At 41.8% G+C, this 25,667-nt stretch overlaps 2 protein-coding genes across 2 annotated transcripts in view; one reads left to right on the plus strand and one right to left on the minus strand.

Moving 5' to 3' along the window:
- Positions 1-2,304: 2,304 nt before the first annotated feature.
- Positions 2,305-7,330, plus strand: RPS27L (ribosomal protein S27 like). The gene is made up of 4 exons (XM_024208689.2): positions 2,305-2,385; positions 3,991-4,099; positions 4,872-4,982; positions 6,197-7,330. The coding sequence occupies exons 1-4, from the start codon at positions 2,380-2,382 to the stop codon at positions 6,223-6,225; spliced, it is 255 nt and encodes an 84-aa protein (XP_024064457.1). The 5' UTR covers positions 2,305-2,379; the 3' UTR covers positions 6,226-7,330.
- A 4,421-nt stretch (positions 7,331-11,751) lies between these two features.
- The window catches only part of LACTB (lactamase beta), a 31,411-nt gene continuing 17,495 nt past the window's right edge, over positions 11,752-25,667 (minus strand). Inside the window, exon 6 of the mRNA XM_026648247.2 lies at positions 11,752-12,359. Within this exon, the coding sequence (XP_026504032.1) occupies positions 11,828-12,359 (532 nt within the window). The 3' untranslated portion in view covers positions 11,752-11,827. The remainder of the gene's footprint in view (positions 12,360-25,667) is intronic.

The raw sequence follows: 25,667 nt of genomic DNA on the forward strand, positions 1-25,667 counted from the left end.
GCAGTGAATGGAGCAGAACTGAGTGAAACAGGGGGTAAGCAAAACTGAGTGAAACAGGGGGTAAGTTCTGCCTTGCAACCGCAGTGGAGAAGGATTCTATGCAAAAAGGGATAGTCCAGAAAAAGGACACTATGAGGCATGTGTTTAGAGAAGCTCAGCTTCAGCTGTTAGACAAGAAAAAGTTTTCAGTCACCTTTTCCTAAACATACCTACTATTATACTGGGCCTTGATGTTTCCAGTCCATCTTCAGGAATCTTTCAAGTTATCCCTTTACACAGTTGCTGTTCAACATCTTTAATTTCCTGTTCCTATTCTGTAACAAAATTAACTTGTATTTTATTTTTTTAACGTTTGAATTGCAGCTGTAGTCTTTGCTTTTAAGGGGGTGAATAGAGGGATCTATGGAGACATTCTGAGCACCGAGCTGACAGTGGCAGGCACTCACACTTTCACACAGTAAGCAGCGAACACTACAAAATGAAGCTCCAAATAAACTCAAAATAGAGAACCAGGTCAACCATGGTGCGGACATCCTGCTTTTGGATCATGCAGCTGTGCCTCTCCTTCCCTAAAAACCTCTATTTTTAAGGTAAACTCTAACTCAAAAATCTTCATTCGGCATTAGAGTGTCCTAGCAGGAGAACAATTGTAAGAAGGGAACGGTAATGTAGGAGGGGAAAAGGAGGATATTTCAAATGCTTTGTCATTCCTTTGGTGTGTTATGGATAATGAAGGTATTGTCTTGGTCGAAGGATTTTATAATCCTCCTCCCGAAACTGAACATCTGGTTGTTACATTTTTATTTTCAACCTACAGGTAAATAGGATACATTTGAAGGCAAAAGACCGGAAGAGAGAGGAAAGAGTTACAAAGCAAGAATTGGAGTCAGCTGCTCTGTACTGATAACTAGTAGGACAGTAAACAGAGCAAAGTGTTAGCGGAGTCTTTTCAGATTAAAGCATTTATAATGCAATTTGTATTATAAGTGCTTTAATCTAAAAATTATACAATAATGTTTAAAATGCCCCTACCATCAACACATCAGATCATTGAGAAACAGTCAGCTTAATGTTATTGTTCATAACTCAATCTGTGTGCCCTAGAGAAGAAACCATTAAAAGTGGCAGAGGGTCCTGTGGCACCTTTGAGACTAACAGAAGTATTGGGAGCATAAGCTTTCGTGGGTAAGAACCTCACTTCTTCAGATGCAAGTCAAAAATGGAAAGCCTATATAATGGCCTGAAACACTACTACAGTGTTTCTCAACCAGGGGCATGCATACCCCTGGGGGGTACACAGAGGTCTTCCAGGGGGTACTCAACTCTTCTAGATCAGTTTCTCAACCTGGACAGGTTTAGGGGATCGCAAGTGCAGGGCCAGCATTAGGGGCCGCAAAGCTAAGTTCCACGCTTCAGACAAAGCTCACAAGTGAAACACAGGCTCAAGTATCACACTGAAATGTAAGTACAATATTTATATTCCAACTGATTTATTTTACAATTATATGGTAAAAATGAGAGAGTAACCAATTTTTCATTACTAGTGTGCTGTGACACTTCGGTATTTTTATGTCTGATTTTGTAAGCAAGTCATTTTAAGTGAGGCGAAACTTGGGGTATGCAAAACAAAACAGACTCCTGAGAGGGATACAGCAGTCTGGAAAGGTTGAGAACCACTGCACGACAGGGTCCTGGGGCACTTCCTACAGAATGAGGTGGAGGTTTTCTTGGTAGAAGAAACGTTTGGTAGCGCCAATGTTTTGTACTGTAGACAGCCAGGGCTGAGGCTCGCCTGCTGTCTCTGTGGGACTGGCTGGGTCACCGCTGAAGGGCTAGCCTCAGCGTTGGGTGCTGGGCCTTGTGGTCTCCGCAGGGGCAGTCTGGCCTTGGGGCCCTCTAAGGAAGGGGTGCGCAGTGGCTAGCCATCCGTCCCCGGAGCACGCCATTGGCGTGGGTCTGCTGGGATCAGGGCCGCGTATCAGGCCGCGGGCCCTGGGGTTGTGACCACCTCCGTCCTGTCTGTGTGGGCAGCTGCAAGCGGGACTCGGGCCGGACGCCACTGGCGCCCGGGATCCAGGCTGGCTAATGGGCTCCATATGGCAGCGCAAGTCCCGGGGAGGCGGCAGGACTCACGCGGGGGAAGCGGGGAGAAAAGCGCTCGGGTTCCTGCCACTCCCCAAGGCAGAGGATGACCAAGCCCCGCCGTAGGAGGGATAAGAGCTCCACGTGGACCATAGAGAAAAGACCACCACGCTTCTTGCGCGCCGCCTCCCGGAAGCGGAAGTCGGACTATGAGCCCCGATTCGCTGCCGTGGCCCGACAGGCCCGCCCCGTTCGCTGCTCAGTCAGTCGAAGGGTACTTCCGGTTGGGGAGACAACATGCCTGTGAGTTGTTTTGTTTACAGCACTGGGACCCGGAGTGAATCACCTTGGCAGCCCCCTGAAGGGTGGGGTGAGGGGCCTCAGACTGCGGCCAGGGGAATGTGCCCCCCTCCCACAGCCCTATGTATGGGACCCAGCTCCAGGGGCCCGCAGTGCGGGCCGCTCACGGGCAACCCTCCCCTCGTGACCTGGATAGATGTGACGCGGGGGGGGGATTATCCTGCCACTGCGCTGGGCGGGAGGGACACTGGGGAGGGGGCGCGGCCACGTGACACTAACGGCACTGTGGGACGGAGTAACTGACACCCGTGGAATTTTGGAGGGAGGGGGGCGGCGACGTTAGCAGGGCGCCCGCGTGCTCACGGGAGGCTGAGCGCGCCTAGTGCCCTTCGCACGTGCCGGGACGCCGGTTACAGGCTTCTCACGTTGGGTTCTCAGAATATAGCAGCCTTGCGCCAAAGAGGAGTGAGAGCGCCACGGCCTTGGCTGCTCCGCTCTCCCGTCCTGCCCTGTATTGGGATCTGTCAATCCAGGGGCCTGGCTGCTGAGCCTGCTCGCCTCCCCCCTTCTGCGCTGCAGTGGGGCTGAGAGTGCTAGGGGCCCCGCTGTGGGACCCGTCCAAATCCCTTTTCCGCTCCCTTTATCTTGAGTGTGGACTATCTCTGCCAGGAGGGGGTCGGGGTAGGGGGTGTTACATGTCAGCCTGCTCTAGTGAAGACAACGTTTGGTCATTCAAGTCAAGAACAGGAGGCTTAAGCCCCCTCTAGACCACGGTGCCTCCCGTTTCATTTCTGCTGTGGTAACATGGAGGACACTTGTTTGCACTTTGGGAGGGTTGGGTTCTTAATTGGTTTAATCTGTTCTGAACCATCAGATTACCAGGTGGCAGCTGTGGGGCTGTCTTTTGAAAAGCAGTTCAAGGAACAATCAATCACATGGTACTGGGCTTGGCCTATTGGCTGCACTCCAGCTACCTTTAGCTAACTCAGTGGCCTAGGTTTTAGGAGTTTTCTTTAATCATCTGTTCCATTATGCAGGGTTTTAGTGGCTTTGTTTCTTCCAGGCATTCCTGTTTTGTTTGTGCGGAAATGCCTCTTCTAGCAACCCACTTATCCTTTCCAGTGATGGCAGCCTGATGCCTTCACACTGATTTTAGACACCAAGATAGATTGTAGAACTGGAAATTCCTTTTGGAAACAAACTATCCAGAAATCATTGCCAGTTTTGTTTATTCCACTGCTCACATCTGATTTTTTTAGTCAAGAGTGATGAATTCATTCATGCAGCTAGTTCAATATTGTGAGACATTGCATTGGTAAGAATGATGTAATAGTGTGTGTCCTAGTATAGTACATGTTCTTTTACATTACAATAACCATCTCCAAAGGTAATGATGGTATTGCAGCTGCTTCTAACACACAAATGCTTACATATGTTGTGGTTTAGTTTTAATGCACTGGAATTTGCACATTAATATGCATATACTAACTAGGAACAAAACAGCAGCATAACATCAACAGGAAGCCTCCCATCCAACTGATGTAACTGGATTGAGCAGTATTTACCATCCAATACCATGACTTACCCTTTTTTTGCTATTAAATCTAGTTGGATAGAGACATAGCACATCCATCTCTAGAGGAGGAGAAGAGAAAGCACAAAAAGAAACGTCTGGTGCAGAGTCCAAATTCCTACTTTATGGATGTAAAGTGTCCAGGTAAATATTTAAGAGCTTTACCCTTTCATTATGCATAACAGTAATTAAACTTATATGCAGTGAAGACTGATAACGAAAGGTCAATGAAATGTCATTCCTAATTGTGATGTAAACCTGCTATAAAAGGGAATATGGGTGTACTTTCTGTGCTCCAATAAAGAGGGTTTGGTTGTTTTTTTTCAGAACACTTCTGCTTGCTTCTTATATTAGAAATATCAGGATTTCACTTTGTTTTTGCCAGAGGACTGACTTGGGAGCTCTCTTATGCTTCAGGCTCTTAGATTTTTCTTCCAAATGTATATTAAAAGTTTGAGTGAAATGGATGGGGTTTTGGCAATGAAAGGCTGTTGTTCAGGTGACTCGAAATAGGAGAAACTCGTAGCTGTACTTTTGTTAATCTTCTATTATTCCAAATGCACTGGTGGTACTAATAATGGGAGTATGAATGTAAGCTAGTTCTTGGCATTTTAATCAGTCATATCTAATTCTGCCCAGATGGAGTCATAATAGTGAGAGATTAACTAGATACTGTAGACAAGGCTTCAGAGGCTTGATTCAGTAAAACAGTTGTGTGTCATCCTAGAGTAACTTGTATTGTGGTAGGCAATATCCAGCTGCTAATATCAGGCGCTTTTAAATTTGTCTAGTATCTTGCAGTTGCCAACTTTTTGTTGGAAGAAGGTTGTAAACCAAATAGATGCAGACTTTGCTATGTGTCTTTAAACATTTAACTTGGGTCACTTTAATGAAGTCTACCAATATTCCCTTTTAGGATGCTACAAGATCACCACAGTGTTCAGCCATGCTCAGACAGTGGTTCTGTGTGTTGGGTGCTCAACTGTGTTGTGCCAGCCTACTGGAGGAAAGGCCAGGCTTACAGAAGGTAAGGGAGTATGTTTAATAATTAAGCCAGTTTTATTCCTTTTGAAGGCTATGCATTAATATACTTGCAAAGTGCTAAAGGTTTAATTTTCTCTGTGGCTTAAAAACCAAAGACTGAAAATGAACAATATTCTTCAAATCCCTGAGAAGTGTTGATTTCTGGTAAATTGGGAGCTGGATTGCAACTGTATCTGTAGCTTGTCTTTTTTGTATTCTATAAGGGCGGTGTAACTAAACCAGTATTAATCAAATACCGTATAAATTAAACACCCTGAATAGGCTTTAATGATTCCCTATACTCTTGAGTTGTAATTCCTTTCAGATTAACAGTAATGGAAAGCATATGGCCAAAGCTTATAGTATGGTTCATTTACTTCTGAACCTGAAGGTTATGAGGTTTAAATCCCTGGGTCACACATTCACTGTTATGCTGTGGGGTATTGCTGTCAGATTAAAACAGTCTCTGCTTGCCCTTTCCCCCTAGTATCAGCAAGATTCCTTGGTTAATATTCCCTGTGATTAAAATGTGTTTTTGTTAAACTATAGTTGAGTAAATAATGGCTGCTCTGTTTCATAGATAACCGGGGTAGAACCAGTGCTTAACTTACTATTTAAGTGTAGCAAAATGCTTAAGATATGAAAAGTGGTATAAAAAACACCCATGAGGTTATATTTAATATCTTTTCGGAAAAAAAGTATGCATTCAAAGTTGATTTCTGGGCTATACTTTTCAGTGGTAAAACAGGCCAACAACTGTGGATATTACAGGCATTAAATAGTAGTGCTGCATCTATGTACATTCACAGGAGAGCAGGGTGCCTGGAATAAGGATGCTGGCTGACCAAGCTACAGAACATCCCACCCTTACCAGAGAAATCACTGCAGTTTAGGGTGTTTGCCATTGGAGGAAGGAGCAGGAGATCTGCCATTAAAAAGATGCAAAGTTAAGCTTTCAATGGCATAGGCATAAAGCCCCTTTCACTGCACATTGAGATATAAAAATGTAGCTATGTCATTATTATAATCAGATTAGGCCTGATCTGAAATGCTAATTTTTCACTTGAATGTCTTGTAGAGAAAAAGTAAATTAAACCCATTATTTATGTAAACTCAGCTACAGAAATGGAGAGGGCAATAGGATGGTCTCAGGGTTGTCTCCTATAACAACTTAAGGACTATCCCAGTTTGATATCCTTTTATGTGATTTGTTTACAGGTTGCTCATTTAGAAGAAAGCAACACTGAATGCTCCCTTTGCCAACATGACTCATGTTATATGCTCCTGGAAGCCTTATCTGTTCAAAAATGTCGGTTAATCTAACAAGTTAATTGTTCAACGTTGTAAGAAACACTAGTAGTTACCTGGTGTTCCCCCCCTGCCCCCCAATAAAACGTCTTAATAATGTGCAGATTTTTCCTGGAAGTCTATGGGTAATTGAGCTCTATTTTTATAGCTTTTTATTACTATATTTTGAATGGGTGATGCCATTCCACACAAGAATTGGAACTTAAGACTTGCTGCACACTGTTTTGTTAATTATAAACTGACTAATCACCACTGCTATATCAGCTATAGAAATGAAAGGCAAGTGCCTGTGTATTTACAAATGGAGACTGCTGTAGGAATACATTTCCTATATTTAAGCTTTTTTTTTTTTTTAATGCCACTGTTGTGATACATGGGATTAAAATTGCTCGATGGGTATATAAAGCAAACACTTTTCCATAGGAAAAGTGGAAAGCATTCTCTATGCATAGGGGATATGGTATATGAACAAATGCCATTCACAGCTCTCTAATAGGTATCAAGTCACAAGGAAATGAATAAAATTCAATTCAAAAAATTAGTTCCATTCTGTGACAGGGTTAATCTAGAAAATAAAGTATCTTGGTATAATGCTTGTTAAGTCTAGTAAATTGCTATTAAAGAGGTTTTATCCTGTTATAAGACCACAAACTAGCATTTTAAATTCTGAAAAGATATTATGCATAACAATTAACCAGTTCACCTGAGCAAGAAAAAAAATTGGTTGGCTTTTGTTTTTAAAAGGACTGCTTCTCTTTCTAAATTGCCATGGAATACTAACAGAATTGATACTTCAGTTATTTCTTTACATGGTAAGCCATGTAAACAGTGCATTCTTAAATCTGTATCTTAAGAAGAATAATTTTATAGTAATGTCTTGACTTATATGTAAACAGAACTTTTTTCAAAATTGCATAAATTAAGTGTCTTCTTGTCATTTGGCTGGCATTGGAAATTTTGTCTTTTCCAATTTAAACTGTATTCTTTTGTGGTAAGAGCATGATGTCAGCTTAAAATCAATAAAAAATAATGCTTGATACTGTATTTGCATCAGTTTGTGAGATGTTTTACTGCACTTCTTTGAAAGTGAGCATGAATTCTTAGTGTCCATCTCTTCGTTTTAAAAAAATCCTAAGTATGTATGTGTTTTTCTTAAAGGTACAAAGTGGCTTGTGTCAATTGGTAGAATATGTAATAGTTATGTAGGGATCAACTGACTTTAAACTATAGAGATTTCATGACAAACACAGGATAACTTAAGAGCAAAGTAACTCAAGTCAGATTTGATGTGTCAAATTGCCTTAGGTTGGCTAAACACTGCCCCACAGACTGTTAGAAATGCCAATGAGGCAAGTAAGACAATTCTTTCTAGATATAAGCACAAGCTAAAACTAGTGTTTGATACCCCTTTCACACATGAGATTTTAAGAAAACACGGAATAACTAAGTACTGCCAAACCAGAGTAGCTGAATAACCCATCTTGTCATTCTGTCTAATCCTGGCTGTTGGCAGCAGCTTAAATGAGATGTAAACTCCTGTAATGCTTCCATATAGGGAAATTACTTTGACCAGTGATTATGATTTACCTTCAAGAAGCAAGAATGCCTTTTTAAAAAAAAAAAACCACAAAAAAACAATCAAAACACAATCACCTCCACAGTGAGGTACGTATCTGAAAGTATGTTCTTTTTGGATATAGAAAGTCTGCAACTGCTATGTGTACGCTGGTAAAATGTTCTCACTAGTAGCTTTGATTGCTAAAAGTGTTTTCAAACTTATTTCTTGCCATGAATCTTGCTTTCATACCCATTTCAAATATCTACATTGGGGTGTTTCCTATCACTAGTGCTGTATGCTCTGTGGTAGTCTTAGCAATATGCTTGGGTATATACACATTATATTAGATCTTTATCTGATTCAATGCAATGTTCAGTGAGTTTGTTTTTCCGAAACCCCCTCCCCACAACCAAAAAAACCTTTACTTTTAAGAGCCATTAAACAAAGATCACTATTTCCAGAGTATTTATATGACAAAGAAAAAAATAAAGCAACGGCATGTTAGAGTAGAAGTTTTACCTTTTAGTGTTTCTGCATTTCATAGCTCATATGCTGTTCATGAACCCTGCAGGAACTAAGCCATCCAGGGCAAACAACTCATGTTCTGTTTATGAAACAGTACAGATTTCTGCTATTGCACAACATTTATCAAGTCACTAGATACTCAAGACTATGAAAGAGCGTTCCAATTATAATGTTACAAGTTTACAACCTTTATCTCCATTGTTTTTATACTGGATATATTTTTCCATCAGTGTTAAGATTTAGGTTAAAAATTACATGAACTGATTTTGACAATACGGAAATGTCAAAGTAGCTCCTGGCTACTTTAGAAGTAACCCAATCCTCAGCTTCCATGAGCATTTTTTTCCAACATTTGTTAAATTAAAAAAATAATTTTAAACGTTGAATAGACCTAATACTGATATAAAAATACAGTTTTGGTCAGCCAAGAAGCAAATTCACTTAGCACAAAACAAATAGTTTAATAAAATGAGTTTTTATTGTTTAAGGCATAAAATAACTAACTATAATCATGAAAACACTAGACAGGCATTTACATTTAATTAGGAATCTGTGTAAAGTAAACCGCTGACAATTCTGCTAAATATCACAGATCATCTATAATAAAAATACATTTCTTGGTATGTCATATCTCAAACTATAACATAAGAGAATTGTGAAAGCAGCACTGACATGGTATTTCTCCATATGGTAGAAGTCAAATCTTTGTGAAATTATTAAGAGTGGTAGCAGGGTTAGGGACAGGCAAGCCAATATTCTCTCAGCTACTGCCTGTAGTATCCTGCCCCTTCAGGTAGAGAAACAGAATTGCTAAGCAGTGCTGTGGCACCTGCATCAGTGTTAAGAGATTCATTTTGAAGCAATTTTTGTGTTTAAGGTTTTGACTAAGGGTGGGGGCATGCTCCTGCAAAACCAGATATAATCTGGAGAAAGACATATTGCAACCTCATGAAGAAATACATCACCAGTGAAGTATGCAAGCACAGGGGCTATAAGAATGCTAGCCAAGCTCTGCAATATCAACAGCAGCAGTAGCACTGTGAGTAGCTAGCTACGTGTGTGGGGGAGTTCAGTGCTTTTTTTTTTTTTGTTACACCAACCTGAAGCTCTGTGCACGATATACAGGAAGAAAAAAAAGTACTTAAATTCCTTTAACTTACTATTAATATTAAAACAGTATTCTGGATTACAGGTACAGCTTTATCAAAATCCATTAAAATTAAGCAAAACATTTGCTGAAATAAATGAAGACCATACTGTAAATGTTACAAAAATAACCCAAAACTTGAACTATGAATTAATGTAGTTTCATTTTCCATTCTGTACACTTAAAATCCAGATTAATTGTTACATTGTAATCAGAACTCATAAAATAAGAATACAGAAGATCTGCTACTATTATAGTAAGTCTTCATCATGATCATCTTCTGCAGATTGCTTTTGAGCCTGTGAACATTTGGCCATCTCTAAATAAATATTACATTAGAACAAAAGGAACATGGGTGATGCCTCAACTCTGCATTACCTATACAGTCATGCATATTTAAATCATATGCATGTTGTGCCACCTTTCCATTTGCTCAAACTTCAGTAAGTGTATATATTAAATGATAAAACATTTCACAGTTCTTGTAAAATTCCTGATTTTTTTTTTAATAGAGGGCACACAACAGCTTCGTCACTGAACGAGGAAGACATGGTCACTCTAACAAAGCCAATATCAAAAATTGTTTTGCTGGTGACAAGTTTAACCAAAAGATGCACATGAAAGGAACAAAGTTAATAGATTATTTAAGCAGTTCTTGCACTCCAAGAAACTCAATCTGAGCTAAATATGTGAAATTAGTAGGGGAAACTAAGAGCTTGACACATCTGCAGTAAAAAAAATTGGATTAAAAAATGATCATGTAAAAACAACAGAAAAAGGTGGTAAGGAGATACATAAAATATGTCCTTGTCTACAAGGTTTTATGGGAATTTTAGACAAGTTTTTCTGTTAGGAAGTATATCCAGAATTATTTAAAATTAAAAAAAAAAATAAAGTAGTAGGAAGCCTTTTGTAACAGTTAAATTAAACAATAGAATAATCTGCCAAAAAGAATAACATAATTGCCCATATTGAAGATATTCAAGTCAAAACTAGATTAAGGGAACTCTGAAAGAATGTAGATTATTTTTAAGTGAAGGATGACTAAATACTAAGCAGAGATCATTTAGCTAATTTTCTTTAGTGTCCCTCTGGAAAGAGGAAAAGAGAAGAGAACCTCCACAGCCATTATGGAGCACCCTTAGGTGCTGGATCCCTGATTCAATATTCCTTGTGCCTCTACAGCAAAGAGATGAGATTTCCTTTGGAAAGCTCTCAGCATCACTTCTTGCTCATCCAGAGGGGATTACTGTTGAGCAGAGTTGTCTGCACAGCTTCTGAATTGGGAAGTGAGAGATACTCTAGGTGTGATCTTGCTCCTCTTGAAGTCAATGGGAATTTTGATATTGAATTCAAGAGTAATCTCTCTTGATTTTGCTCATTATATAGAATATTTTAATTCTGATCCAACACAAAAGAGTAAAGGAATACCACTGGGCCAGAAGACTGGCTTCACTCATTTGTTTTGTGCCCAGTTAAAATAGAAAAGCAGTCCTCTAAAAGATGAAAGACCAGCTTAACTCACCATGTTAAGTTTCATCCTTTTCTAATTTTGAACAGGAACTTGAGAGTTACAACTCTGCTAAAAACATGCTTCTGATTAAATCTAGTGTACAGTCATCCTCAGCCTGGGAGCAACTTCAGTTTAATTTCAGTGGGGTTTGTTTTTGGACAGAAGTACAAAACTTTGTATTCAATGTTTTTTAAAAAGCAAAATCTCTATTTTTAAAGTGACTGTTCAAAAATACTTGTGAACACAACTTTGGCCAGCATGAATTGAAAAATATAACATGGCAATAAATAAAGTCAGTCTTGCATTTTCTTATTTGATTCTATACAAGTTTCCCTTACTTTTACTACATTTAAGGAAACTATTTGCTAATACGAAAATGTCTAGAAGACAAGAGTAAACATCACCCTCTTTCTGGTAAAGGCCAACAATAATATGTATCGATCTTGACTGGTCAGTACCTTGGCTTGATATGAAAAAAACATTGCTACAACATTGGTGATTTGCCTGGGTGATTTGCAAAATAACTGTTCTCTTGGAATGCCTTTCCCCCCCTTTTCCATAAGTTAGCAACTATATAGCTACTTCCCTGAGCGAAGACTTCCAAATGCACAAAAATGTAGCACCACTAACAAAAGTCATATAGGGTAATTTCTTTACAATCTGATACATTCTCTCAGAAACGTGTATTCCTAGCAATCTTGGAGCTCACATGTACCCTTTGGTTTTTTTTTAAACTCTGTTCCTATTTAAATACAACAGTACAGTTATTCAGACCTACACTATATTTTAATCAAAGTATCATGCCAATTTATCTTTATCAAATTCTTTTGCAATCTTTAAGGCAGTGCTGTTGAGGGAAACTGACTGCATATTACAAATAATGTTAACAACTACTCCTCGGGGAGGTGTCACTAACCCACTGTTTATAACCTCAGAGTCTAACTCTTCAGGAAGAATAAGCAGGACACTGCTTGCACCAACTGCTCCACCAGTATGGGAGATGTAGTGTCGCTGCTGTCTGCAAAAACCATATTCTTGCTGTTTCTCCACAACAACCCAACCCATTGCATATTTACCATCCTTATCCCATGATGCCTCAGTGTTTGGCACTGGGGTCCACATCGTTGTAATAGTGTCTGGTTTGAGGTAGCCAGGAAGAAGTTTATTGGCATTGTTTTTAAACTGTCCAACTTGATAACTGTACAGCAAGGCATTTCCAAATTTCAGGAGGTCACCTGCTGAAGAAAGAAAGCCGCCACCAGCCCACTTGTAGGAGTTATCCACATAGGGTGCATTTACGAGCCGTCCTTTTTTGTTGCAAACATAACACCTAGAATTAAACAAAGTTTTAATTGTCACCCATAAATAAAATGGAAATAATAATGTTTTAAATTTCTAGGTTATAATAAAGGCAAAACAGTGATGAGACAGCGCACTCTCAAGACACTGTACAATTCAGTCCAATTTTAATACTGGGAGTTGTAATTGCCATGTACTAGGTACCAGTTCAACACTCTGGATTTCTGGTGCCATGGAGTTTACAGCTATCAGAGATTAAAAACAGCTTGAGAATTCAGGATACAAAAGCTTGCTCACCTTCCACAAGCACAGAAAACCCTAAAGGCAGCAGAACGTAGTTCTGCAGCCCAGACAGAAAACAACAGAGAAGCCCTACAGTAAGATTCTGTAGGGCAATGTAGGAGATTGGTTAGGGGAAGGATAAAGTATGTGGCTTGTAGTTCAATGGCCAATAGATGGCTAAATACATATTTGTGCACATAAAGGCAGTAAATGCACAGTGATGGTAAATTCTGCTAAAAATGGATCTCAGGACTCTTGCTCTGATAGTCTGACCCAGTGGCTGTTATTTGTCCGCAAGAGCATGTGTTTCATAACAGACAAAAGGACAGTGAGTACTAAACTTTGTTCAACATCAGTGTGCTCCATACACTGCAAACTCACTTTAGGGATGCATTTAAAATTACTAAAACCTAAGTTCCAATCATCTTCAGAGTCTGCAATCCACAAAAGCAAGTCACACCAAATATGGCTGACTCCTTTTTTCTAACCAAGGGCTTGTCTACATTACCCGCTGGATCGACGGGCAGCGATCAATCCAGTGGGGGTCGATTTATCGCGTCTAGTGTAGACACGATAAATCGACCGCCGAGCACTCTCCCATTGACTCCGATACTCCACCAGGGCGAGAGGCGCAGGCAGAGTCAACGGGAAAGTGTCAGCTGTCGACTTACCGCAGTGAAGACACTGTGGTTAAGTAGATCTAAGTACGTCGACTTCAGCTACGTTATTCACGTAGCTGAAGTTGTGTACCTTAGATCGATTCCCCCGTCCCCAGTGTAGACCAGGCCTAAATGTACCATGCCTCAGCCAGGGCCGGCTCTAGGTTTTTTGCTGCCCCAAGCAAAAAAATGTTTGGCTGCCCTCCACCCCAGCCCTGGGCTCTCCCGCCACCCCCCCCAACTGCACCCTCCTGCCGCCCCAGCCCCGGGTCACTGGTAACTCGCTCCCAGGGCAGGTCATTCAGCAGGAATTTTGGATGTGCACAGAACACAGACAGGATTGGTTCCCATATGGTTACAGAACTGCAGTAAAGTGGAACAATTTTCAGCTTGTGTGACTGGAGGATATCTGGATGCATATTATAAGACTGTCCTACATAAATGAGGAAAAGTTGAGGTGCCTTTATTATTCTTTTGTTCCATTCTTTGTTTCTATGGGGAATGCACTATCACGGTCTTCCTTTTAAACAAATAAAACTAAAACAAAACAAAACAAAAAAAAGGAATGGCTGTTGAAAATAGCCATTCCAGTCCTAATAACCACTGGGAAGCATTTCTTGCTCAATTTATTCTACTTTTTCTACAGCAAGTTACAGTGGATCAGTATATTTGATTTGGGGGAAATGAAGTAACAGCTGCCCAAATTGAGCTTGAGCACTCCTGAATTTTGAGAGTGTTCAAATCTGGAAGGCAGGTGCTAGATTCTCTTTCTGAATATTAGCTATATCTGGAAAGGAAAAGTCAATTTCTGCTTCCATGGCTCAGAAGTGGAAATCCTCCTAAGTGCCTGGTACTGTATCTAAAGCTGCCCAGGGCCAGAGCCTCCCCTCCCTTACTTTTCATTTTAAATTCTAGTGGGATCCACATACTTTCTCTGCTAGACTTCAGATAGAGAGGTGCACCATCCATTTAGTCCACCCAATTCCTTCTTTGGGGGAGAGCCCAGGGCTGGGGTGGCAGGAGGTGCGGGTGGGGGGGGGAAGAGCCCAGGGCTGGGGTGGCAGGAGGTGCGGATGGGGGCCAGAGCTGGGGCGGGAGCCCAGGGCTGGGGCGGCAGGAGGTGCGGGTGGGGGGAGAGCCCAGGGCTGGGGCAGCAGGGGAGTGCAGGTGGGGGCCAGAGCTGGGGCAGCAGGGGAGTGCAGGTGGGGGCCAGAGCTGGGGCAGCAGGGGAGTGCAGGTGGGGGCCAGAGCTGGGGCAGCAGGGGAGTGCAGGTGGGGGCCAGAGCTGGGGCAGCAGGGGAGTGCAGGTGGGGGCCAGAGCTGGGGCAGCAGGGGAGTGCAGGTGGGGGCCAGAGCTGGGGCAGCAGGGGGTGTGGACGGGGGAGAGTCCAGGGCTGGGGCAATACAGGGGTGCAGGGAGAGCCCAGGGCAGGGGGGGAGGCGGCAAAAAACCCAGAGCTGGCTCTGTTCCTACCATTCACAGCAAGCTGCAGATTAAAGTTCCATACTCCTTCCCCCACCCTTTCCTGTTGCTAGTGGCCGAGGGAATGCTGGGAAATGTAGTTCTTTCCCTGCTCCAGGGCTGGCTCTATAGGCAGGGAGCTAACCAAGGAACTACAGCTCCCAGGGCCCCCTGTTGGTTCTCAGCTCTCATGCTGGATTCTTGCGCCCCTTGCAAATCTGCTGCCCCAAGCAACTGCTTGCTTTGCTGGTGCCTAGAGCCGGACCTGGCCTCGGCTTAGCAGTACTGATAGAAGTGTGTCATGGACCTGCCTGAAGCTGGGGGTGTCCTGTGAAGTGAGCATGCCTGATTCAAAGTCCAATTAATATTGGACTCATGATGGCCTGTCTGGGGCTCACATGCCACAAAATAAATCAAAAGCCTCTCACTGACCTAAAAGAGAAGAGTGGTCAGAATTAGCCCCTGACAAAGCCTGGCTTTGTGAGCTAAGGCAGAATGAAGATCCTTTTTTTTACTTCACCCAGAACTGCCATCTGATAGCAGCCAGTCCTCATCATGTGGCCTGCTGATGCCTGATCGGCCTTTGCCTGCTCCCAGCCCTTCTAGCTGCGACAGGAAAACAACTTGCTGGTTCCGCCAGCAGTTGACTGTGGGAGGCCTTTCTAAACAACTGGAGGTCCAAACTCATTGCTCTTCTTTTTCTAGGGCAGGTTGTACCAAGGCAGTGAGGTCTCTGGCAGTAGGCAGCAAATGCCTGATACACCCGATCGCAGAGAGTTATAAAGTTATAGATTAAAAGAAACTCCTGAACAAGACCAGCCAGAGAGTTAGCCAGCTGCAAAGAGAATCAGTTGCAGCAGGTAGTCAGCCACAGAGAAAGACCATCAGAGTCCTTGCAGCAATTTTTACTCCAGACATTCTCTTCCCTGTGCTGATTGATTGTTTGCTCCAACCCTCCGCACCCATGCTTCCCTCACAATTTCTAGATCTGACTCCCTCCACCTGCTTTCCATGTTCCTTTTATCCTCCCAGCAATTTTCCCCTCCCTTTCTTTGCATTTCCATTTAACCGATCGCCTAACAAATCCCCAACAAAACATTTAAAGAAACCTAATCCCTTAACCGCCCTCCCCTTCAAAAAATCATGGAACTAATAAGATGTTTGCAAACCATCCCTGTTCATTCGTACTTTATATCCCTTTCCCTAATGCTTTTTCAGTGTTGTCTATTTAGGTTGTAAGCTCATTAAGACAGGAACCATCTCTCTAGGTATGTGCAGTGAGTGCCTAGCACAAACTGTTAACAGTTAACCTCTAAGTCCTGTTGTAATACAAATAAATAATAAAAATTTAAACCTAAAACTTTAAACAGAGCTTAAAGCCAAGATATAGAAGCAACAAGGGAATCTGGAAATAGCCCTGTGAGTAAATGTTACTCTGTTACCCAGGGTTTTCAGAACCCAAAACAGTGGTAACTTAACTGTTTCACTCCAGGCGGTGTCAGAAATAAATCAATGGGAACACAGTGCTTCTGGCTGATGAAAGACTAATACAAGTAAGCATGCTCTTATCTAAAGCGATAATTTATTAGATTAAAGCACACACAGACATAAGTAATAGGTTTAGAACATCCCAAATAATTACCTACAATCTGAGATGGTATTGAGTAATTAACTAGAGGTCTGCAATGGCTGGTCGCTTCTCCGCCAAGGAGTATGGTGTCAGGAAAGTGTCTCAGGATAGCTTCAGAGAACTGCTCCAAAGTACACTATTATCTAGTCTTTTTATAACTAACTTTTACAAAACACACAGCCCATAGTGATCCCTACTGGGTCATCACCTCTCCTAACTTCAATAAACTACTCATCCACAAACATCGCTAACAATCTTAGTCATAATAAGCTTCTATATGAAAGGTGCCCAAACTCAAGATCTCCATCCACTTATTTTCTTTCAGTCTCAATTTGTTGACTCTTTTCTCCCCTCCTCCCGTTCTGATTAGCAGACACTGCAAGCCTGCAGCTAGTTTTGACCTTGCCTCCAGAAGCCCTACTTGTTCAAATTAATCCTCAACTATGTGGTGTTCTATTTTATTAATTCATAGTGACTGAATGCATACAATAAGATTGCAAGTTAGCTTGATCAAAATCTGGGGTACACACCCCAAATTTGGGGCAACAGCTTAGCTGTTTTTTCTTACATGACCTCTTCTCCATACAAGTTGCAACAGAGAAGGAAATTAATCTATCAGACAAGCAGTCATTTTCTAGCATGCTGGGAAAAGCAAAACACAGCGGAGAAAGGCTGTTTTCGAGGGTGTCACAAGATTTTCCTGCCTGAAGACCACAGACCAGACAGACAACCTCATACAATGTGACAAAACATCCCCCAAAATGAGCATGTGGGAGCAGATCTGAATGTGACCCCTTTCACATTCAGACCCCAAGGACTGAGACTAGAGTCTGAACTCACCCATGAGAATGCATAGACCAAAATGTCCAGTGGCCACCTCCGGCAATACAAGCATCCACAGTGAGTTTTACAGGTTTTGTGCAAATGGATTGAACTGAACTAATTTTTAGCAGCTTGTACTGATTGCCCCCACTGATCAGTTGTTGAATGGTTTGAAAAGCGGGCCCCGCCTCCCATCTGAACACTTCAATCTGGTTTCTTCTCTTTTTAAGATCCTTGAGGTTCCTCCCCATAGTATTGGGCCAGCTCTGGCTGATATAACACCCCAGAATGCTCAATTCTTGAGATAGACAAGGTGGGTGAGGTAATGTCTTTTTACCTGGAACTGATACAGCTACAACACCGCATACAATTCTTGTCATGTTAATACTACCACAGAACCAGCAGAGGGGATCACGTACATACTTTTTAAAGCTGTATGATACGGTTCTGACAAGTTACTTTTATAGCAGAAGAAAAAATAAGTACATATAAAAAGATGATGTATTGCAAAACTAAAGAACAATGGGAAAGGGCACTGTGACACAAATTCAGGAGGCAGAGAACCAAAAAAAAGTAGTTCTTAGTTGTTCAATCTGCTGCTGTTTTTCAGTCTCATTATAGGGCTATTCAGAGCATACTGCTAAGATCAAAGAATTAGGTGACCTACACCTAAAACTTAGGAGCTACGTCCATCAGGGATGTACAAAATTCACACCCCTAAGAGATGTAATTAAACTGACCTATGCCCCGGTGTAGCCACAGTGAGGTTGGTAGAAGAATTCTTCCACTGACCAAGCTACCACCTCTTGAGGGGGTGGATTTACTACAGCGACGGAAAAAACCCTTCCACTGCTGTACCAAGTGTCTACACTACAGCTCTAGAATGGCACAGTGGCAGTGCTGCCACTGTGCCACTACAGTGCTTGTAGTGTAGACTTCCCTTAGAGAAAGAAGGGATGTGAAAGAATCATTAGGTTATCCAGTGCATCTCCCTTGCCAGTGCAGGACTGCTCCTCAGACTATGTTCACTACCATTTTGCCTAGCTGTAAGTGTTTCAGGTGATAGGGCTCCCACCAGTTACTTTGGGAGACTATTCTACAGCCTAATGGAACTGTCTTAACTGGTTTAACAAACAGCAACACAAACCAGAGGAAAGCAACAGGAAACCCTCTGTACTTTCTTCGACAAGAAGATTTACTGCAGAACAAAGCCAAAGCGATCCACATGCAATGCTGGACAGGTGAGACACGCCCCCCCAGGCCAGAAGGCACAACAAATAATAATGGGGAGGAGGCTCCGGCCACTAAGAGTACAGGCTGTACTTATGATGGTGCTGCACCAAGTTCTTTGGGAAATACTGTGCCTGATGTCTCCACCAAAGAAAATGAATGACCTGAACTTTCATAAATGAATCAGAGTAGGAACACAGAATGTGAGAGTATGTATGAAGGGAACCTCTCCATTGTGACAAAAGAATTGGAAAGATGTAAGATGGAATATGTGGAATCTCAAAGCTATGTTGGAAGGGTAAGGATCATTTCATGACGATGGATGGATACGCAATGGACTACTCAGGATCCAAGAAAACGAGAGAAAATGGGGTCACGTTAATCTCATCCAAGGAAACATTCAAGTGTGTGCTTGGATATAATCCACTTAGTGAAAGAATCATTAAAATTTGTCTTTGAGCAAAGCCAGTCAGTCTTTCCATCAAACCAGTTTACACCCCTACACAAGTTGATGACAATGTGATTAATGAATTCCATAAAGGACTCGACACTCACTAAAACATCAAATAAAGAGATCACCCTTGTAACTAGGGACTTGAATGTGAGCAATGGAGCTGTAGGCTCTCAAAGAAGTAATGGAAAACAATGGTCTGGGTTCACAAAGTGAGAAAGGAAGACATTTAGCTGAATTCTGCTGCTCTAATCTAGTGGTTCACAACCTGTCCAAACAACTGTACCCCTTTCAGGAGTCTGATTTGTCTTGTGTACGCCCAAGTTACACCTCACTTAAAAATGTACAAACTCTGACATAAAAATACAGAAGTGTCACAGCACATTATTACTGAAAAATTGCTTACTTTCTCATTTTTACCATATAATTATAAAATAAATCAATTGGAATACAAATATTGTACTTACATTTCAGCATATAGTATACAGAGCAGTATAAACAAATCATTTTAGTTTGTACTGACTTCACTAGTGCTTTTTATATAGCCTGTTGTAAAAGTAGGCAAATATCTAGATGAACTGATGTACCCCCTGGAAGACCTCTGAGTGCCTCCAGGGGTACACGTACCCCTGGTTGAGAACCACTGCTCTAATAATCTGGTCATTACAAAAAACTATCTTCATCCAGCATCCTAGATGTTTCTACACATGGAGGTCACCTGATAAGACAAAGAACTAAATCAGCTGTTTAATGATACAGCAACACTGAGTGCGGTCTGTGGGTCAGATTATCAGCTGCTAGCCTCAAACATAAAATTAAAACTACAAAAGACACCTCCTAACCAACCTCAGATATGCTGATGGTATGATATTCTTTGCTACAATCACTGATGCAATGCAACAAATGTAAAAAGAATTAGTAAGGAATACGGACTATTCCTGAATGCAACAAAAACAAAATTATGTACATTGACATGACGACTAAGAAAAACAGGATGCAAGCAGACATCTCGATTAACAGAAAGCTGTAGAGGCAGTAGATTAATTTAATTAACTGAGATCATATATATCCAACTGTCAGGGTTCCCTCTTCACTCTGAGGTACAGATGTGGGGACCTGCATGAAAGACCCCCAAGCTTATATTTCACCAGCTTAGGTTAAAAACCTCCTCAAGGCACAAATTCCTTGCCCTGGAATGGTATCGCTGGCACCACCAAGTGAGTTAGATGAAGATTCAGGAAAAGGACCACTTGGAGTTCCTGTTTCCCCAAAATATCCCCCCAAGCCTCTTCACCCCCTTTCCTGGGGAGGCTTGAGAATAATATACCAACCAAATAGGTAACCAAGGTGAGTACAGACCAGACCCTTGGGTTTTTAGGACACTAAAAACCCAATCAGATTCTTAAAAACAGAACTTTATTATAAAGAAAAAAGTAAAAGAAGCACCTCTGTAAAATCAAGAGGAAGGTCATTTTACAGGGTGATAAGATTTAAAACACAGAGGATTCCCCTCTAGACAAAACTTTAAAGTTACAAAAAACAGGAATAATCCTCCCTCTTAGCATAGGGAAAATTCACAAGCTAAAACAAAAGATAATCTAACGCATTTCCTTGCTATTACTTACTATTTCTATAATATTAGATGTATCATTTCAGAAGGAACTGGATTACTTGCTTGGTCTCTCTCTGTCTCAGAGAGAACAACACACAGAGCACAAAGCAAAAACCTTCCCCTACAAATTTGAAAGTATCTTCTCCCCTTATTGGTCCTTTTGGTCAGGTGCCAATCAGGTTATTTGAGTTTCTTAATCCTTTACAGGTAAAGGAGGGATTTTATGCTACCCTTAGCTGTATGTTCACGACATCAACCAACGAGGCTGTTCCAAAGAAATCAGAAGACAACAGGGGATCACTTGCTCACCTATGGCCTCTCTTAAGAAAGTATGGAAAAACTGTGGCATCTTGAAATGTACAAAGGTGTGACTAGTGAAAAACTTAATTTCTTCCATAGTGATTTATAGATGTGAATCATGGAAAGTTAATGTTGCTGATAGGAAGAAAATAAAAGCTTTTAAAATGTGGTGCTGGGAAAGACTCTTGTATATCTCCTGGATGGAAAAAAAGATGAATGCCAACGTTAGCAGTATTACTGGAGAGAAGCAGACCCTGATGTTGGAAATTAACATGCAATCTTATGCACTTTGGTCTCATTAAGCACAGAGATGGAAATAACCTTGAGAAAAAATTAAGGGAGCAATGGTGGAGGGTCATCATAGCACGGGACAACCAGTGAGGAAATGGTGGATGGTTTGTGGCTGATCATGGGAAGGTCAACTACTGAGTGCTCAAAATTAGTGCTGGATCATGAAGGCTTAAGGCAGAGGTAGTCAATAGGTGGATCGCCAGTACTCCAGGATTGGCCTGGAGTCTCCAGGAATTAAAGATTATTCTTTAATTAAAGATTGTCATGTGATGAAATCTTCAGGAATACATCCAACCAAAATTGGCAACCCTAACTGCCAGCCACTTTTGAATAGATCCTGAAATCTTTTTATCTACTTACCATCATTACTGTTGTTATTTTCTCTGGAGCCTGGACCTTGACTATACCTTGATCAAGAAATCTGGACCTTGACAAAAAAATAATTGACTACCCCAGCTTAAGGTAATTCTGCTATGCTGTCACTGATAGTCAGACATGAATAAATCAGTTTGTTTACTTATTAGTGTAACTGTCTGAATGTTTACCATTCAGCCCAAGTTTCTCCTTTCTTCATTTCATCCTGTTTCTCCTAGTGCCACCCTATCAAGGTATTGGGACTTTGTTCATTCCACTGTAGGCCATCTGTAAACAGGAGGTATTCCAGAACCATTTCTTCAGACATGCAACGATCTTGCAAAAGCTGTCACAAGATGACGACTTTGGAAATCACCACTGAGAACTGCAAACTGGGATGATCTATCAGCAACAATGGAAAAGAGTCACTGTTGAATTGTGTCTCAATAATGTAAATAACTCAAATATTTAATTGGATTATTTTACATAATATATGAGAGGTGTAGGGTAACTATCTAAAAAATGAACTAAGAACTGATTTCAGCTTTGCCACAGACTTATTATAGCACTTAACTACTCTAACTTTCCCTATCTACAATGATGAGAATACCTCTCGGAGGTTTTGCAGTTTACTTCAGTGCTATTGAATTAGAGAAGATCATAAAGATCATGAAATAAGCCACAGGGTGGCAGTGTTTTATAGTTTGAGAGCTATCACTATACTTTATAGTTTAGCTTCCAAGGATAATTTCAACAAGGGGCCCTGCATTTTGTCTAGCATTAAACAATCCCTGGGACAAACAGAATACCCCCAATTACATTTCTCCTCTCCCCCAACAATATTTATTTCAGTTTATGAAAGGTTAAAAAAGGAGCCTAAGACTGGGGACTCGTGATATAGTTTACAAAATCATGAGCCACAACAGCATAACAACTCAAACTCTATATAAACTCACAGAACTCTCCAGCCTTCTTCTTTGCAAAACCACACACACCTCTCCTTAGAGAACTGAAATGTCTCCTTTAGGCATAGTTATACATGGAATTCCTTCATTAACATTACAGACAATGGTGTAACCAATTCAGGATTTTGTTGCTGGTCTTATGATATTTGGTGCTTCTCTTAAAGCCCCAGCTCCTTGAATCATGATTACACAAGACAGCTTTCATTTAAAAGCAAAGGTAGTTTCTAGCCCTCATGGCTGCAGCGAAAAGCTTGAATACACAACCCCAAAAAACCTCAACAATCCAGAAAGCAAATGAAGTACCCCCAATTTTTTTTTTTTTTATTCTCATGGATTTTTTTGGGGGGGAGGGGGCTGACTCATGTTTTTTGAACACTTGAAGTTCACAATATTATAACAGCTGTGAACTTTATTTTGTTTTTTTATCCTACCTAATACACCTGAATGATAACAACAACAACCCATTAGCTCATAGAAATATCGTTTGTTACCTGTAGCACTCAATGTAAGCACAGTGACATAACTGCATATCAAAACATGACTCGTGAATCTGTTGGAATGGTTGGTATACAGAACCTTGGATTGAGCAAAATCAATTCAAACAAAACTATGACGTTTAAGATGCCTTTTAGACAGACCCATTTTGAAAACATATTTTCTTTTAAACATTCTAAACTATGAATAATGTAGAGATCATTTATTACAATTCAGGATACTGCACCTTTAAAAAAAAAAGTTACAGTGGGAATTTTTCTCCAGAAGCTACAAATTAAATCTCGGGTTTAATGATTTTTTTTTTAACAATTCCCCCAGAATTCATGTGGGCCCTCTCCAGATCTGGACTTTCTAGCTGCAGAACTATTCAGCTAGCTAAGGGCACACCAGTTAAACAAGAAAATACACCAAACAATTTTTTACACAGAGCTGTTCTTCAGGTCTGTGAAGGACACTCAGGTCTGGTCTACACTACAGAGTTAGGTTGACACAAGGCAGCTTACACTGACCTAACTCTGTAAGCGTCTACACTAAAATGTCGCTCCCGACGATGCATTTCGCCCACTACGCCAACTTAACTCCACCCCTGCAAGAGGTGGGTTAGGTTGACATAGTTAGGGCGACAGTGTCTGTGTAGACACTGTGTTAGACAGACTTTGTGACACATTCTGGGACACATTCTGGAGGCCACTAATGACCCATGTGACCGCTCTTGTCACTGTTTTAAACTCCACTGCCCTGTGGCCAGCTATGCAGGTACACGCCCCTCCCCTTTTAAAGCCCCATGAATTTTTGAACTTCCATTTCCTGTTTGCTCGGGTGTGGAGAGCTCACAGACCAACTGCTCAGCTGACCAGGCCAGCTCCATGTCTTGCCAGGATTACACAGGAAGTGGTGTATCTCCTGAGTCTGTACGGAGAAGCTCTGATCCAGCTGCAGAAATGTCTGTATCTACGAGCCGATCGATCAGGGCATGGAGGAGAAAGGCTACAACAGGGACACGCAGCAGTGCTCCGTGAAAGTCAAAGAGCTGTGGCAGGTGTACCAGAAGGTAAGGGAGGCTAACAGTCGCTCTGGTGCACAGCCGCAGACATGTCACTTTTACAAGGAGCTGCATGCCATCCTCTAGAGTGACACCCTGCCCCTCCCCCACAAGGGCCTTGTGGATACTTCAGAGGACTCAGAGTCACAGGCCACCGCAGTGAACCCTAAGGACGAGGTGTTTGACTCCAGAGCTGTCAAGCCAGTCCCTAGAATCCAGCACAGGTGAGCCTGATGAAGGGGAAGGAACCTCTGGGTAAGTATGTACTTTGCTTTGATCTTCCAGGGACACATCATTCCTCCATACAGTTATGCAGAGGGGGGGCCTGCAGAATGGTTTGTGCATACCGAGATGTCCTGTGAACCCTCCAGAGAGATTTCTGAATAGACCTGTGTTCTTAAAGATGCGTGTGTAATGCACCTTCCCTTACTATCCTGCATTGATGGTGGTAAAATGCACCCAATGATCCACCAGCACTTGTAATACCATAGAAAAGTAGCCCTTTCTATTGATGTACTCTGTGGCAAGATGGCTTGCTGCCAAAATAGGGATATGCATGCCGCCTATCCCCCCACTGCAGTTCAGGAACTCCAATGCTGCAAATAAAATAAATAAATAAATAAAAAACTATATATATATATATAATTTTATTTATTTGTTTTATTTAGAGATGGAGACACGGATTTGCACGGCTTTTGAAAAACAGCATAAAATGTTATGGGATGCAGATAAAATTACAGGATGGAGAAAACTGCATCATGGGACGTTGAAACCATGTTCCCAGTCACCCCTGTACGACTTGTTTGCCCCCTGAGGCATTGCAAACCCTTCCCAAAACACCCTGAGCTAGATAGTGGTGAGTTGCACAGTAGGATGCCTACCCAGGGTGCACTGCTGCCTGCATCGATGCAAGCGCTGCAAGTGAGGATGCACACTGCCGACACAAAGACTATAGCGTGGACATGCAAAGGCCATTTAATTACTATGGCGGCTCAGCAGTTTTACATGAATTACCTCTGCCTTCTGTTTCAGAACTCAGTGAAATAGGCTTGATTTCTAAATAATAGATAAACAAGCCAGGGCAGAGCTGATCTTGCCTCCTCACCAAGTTGACTCACTACTGGTGAGATCACTTTCAAAATAGTGTGTCACGGAATCTGGGGGAGTCAGGGCCCTGCACCCTCCACTTCCTGCTATTCATCATGACTCTCAGCCAGCCAGGAAAACAGAAGGTTTAGTAGACGACAGGAATACAGTCCAAAAGAGAGCTTTTAGGTACAGAAACCAGGACCTCTCAGTCAGGTCCATCTTGGGAGGTAGGGAGCCCAGATGCCAGTCCTGGGCATCCCTCCGTTTCCCCAGCTCCAAACTGAAAACCCCCTCCAGTCCCTCTTCTGGTCTTTGTCTCTTTCCTGGGAGAGAGGCCACCAGGAGGCCACCTGATCTCTTTGTTCTCCAACACCTTCAGTTGGCACTTGCAGGGGAGGGGCCCAGGCCATCAGTTGCCAGGAGACAGGGTGTAGGCCATTCTCTGTGCAGACATCATAACACTGGCCCTCTAAGGCTCTGCAACAATAACACACCCTTATCCCACCACCTAGATACTTAAGAAATGCATAGGGGAAACCGAGGCACCCACACGGTATTCAGAGAAAACATTAAGAACATTCTCACTTTGTCACACAGTGTTTTTCATGCTTTTAGAAAAAAGACTTAAGTAACCAGCCAGCCAGGAAAAAGATTA

Source organism: Terrapene carolina, unplaced genomic scaffold (assembly GCF_002925995.2).
Source record: "Terrapene carolina triunguis isolate 2854851 unplaced genomic scaffold, T_m_triunguis-2.0 Scaffold67, whole genome shotgun sequence".
Lineage (NCBI taxonomy): Eukaryota > Metazoa > Chordata > Testudines > Emydidae > Terrapene > Terrapene triunguis.

Coding starts and splice junctions, on each gene's coding strand:
- RPS27L (XM_024208689.2), top strand. Junction 4,100..4,871: donor TATGGATGTAAAGTGTCCAG/GTAAATATTTAA, acceptor ATTCCCTTTTAG/GATGCTACAAGATCACCACA. Junction 4,983..6,196: donor AAAGGCCAGGCTTACAGAAG/GTAAGGGAGTAT, acceptor ATTTGTTTACAG/GTTGCTCATTTAGAAGAAAG.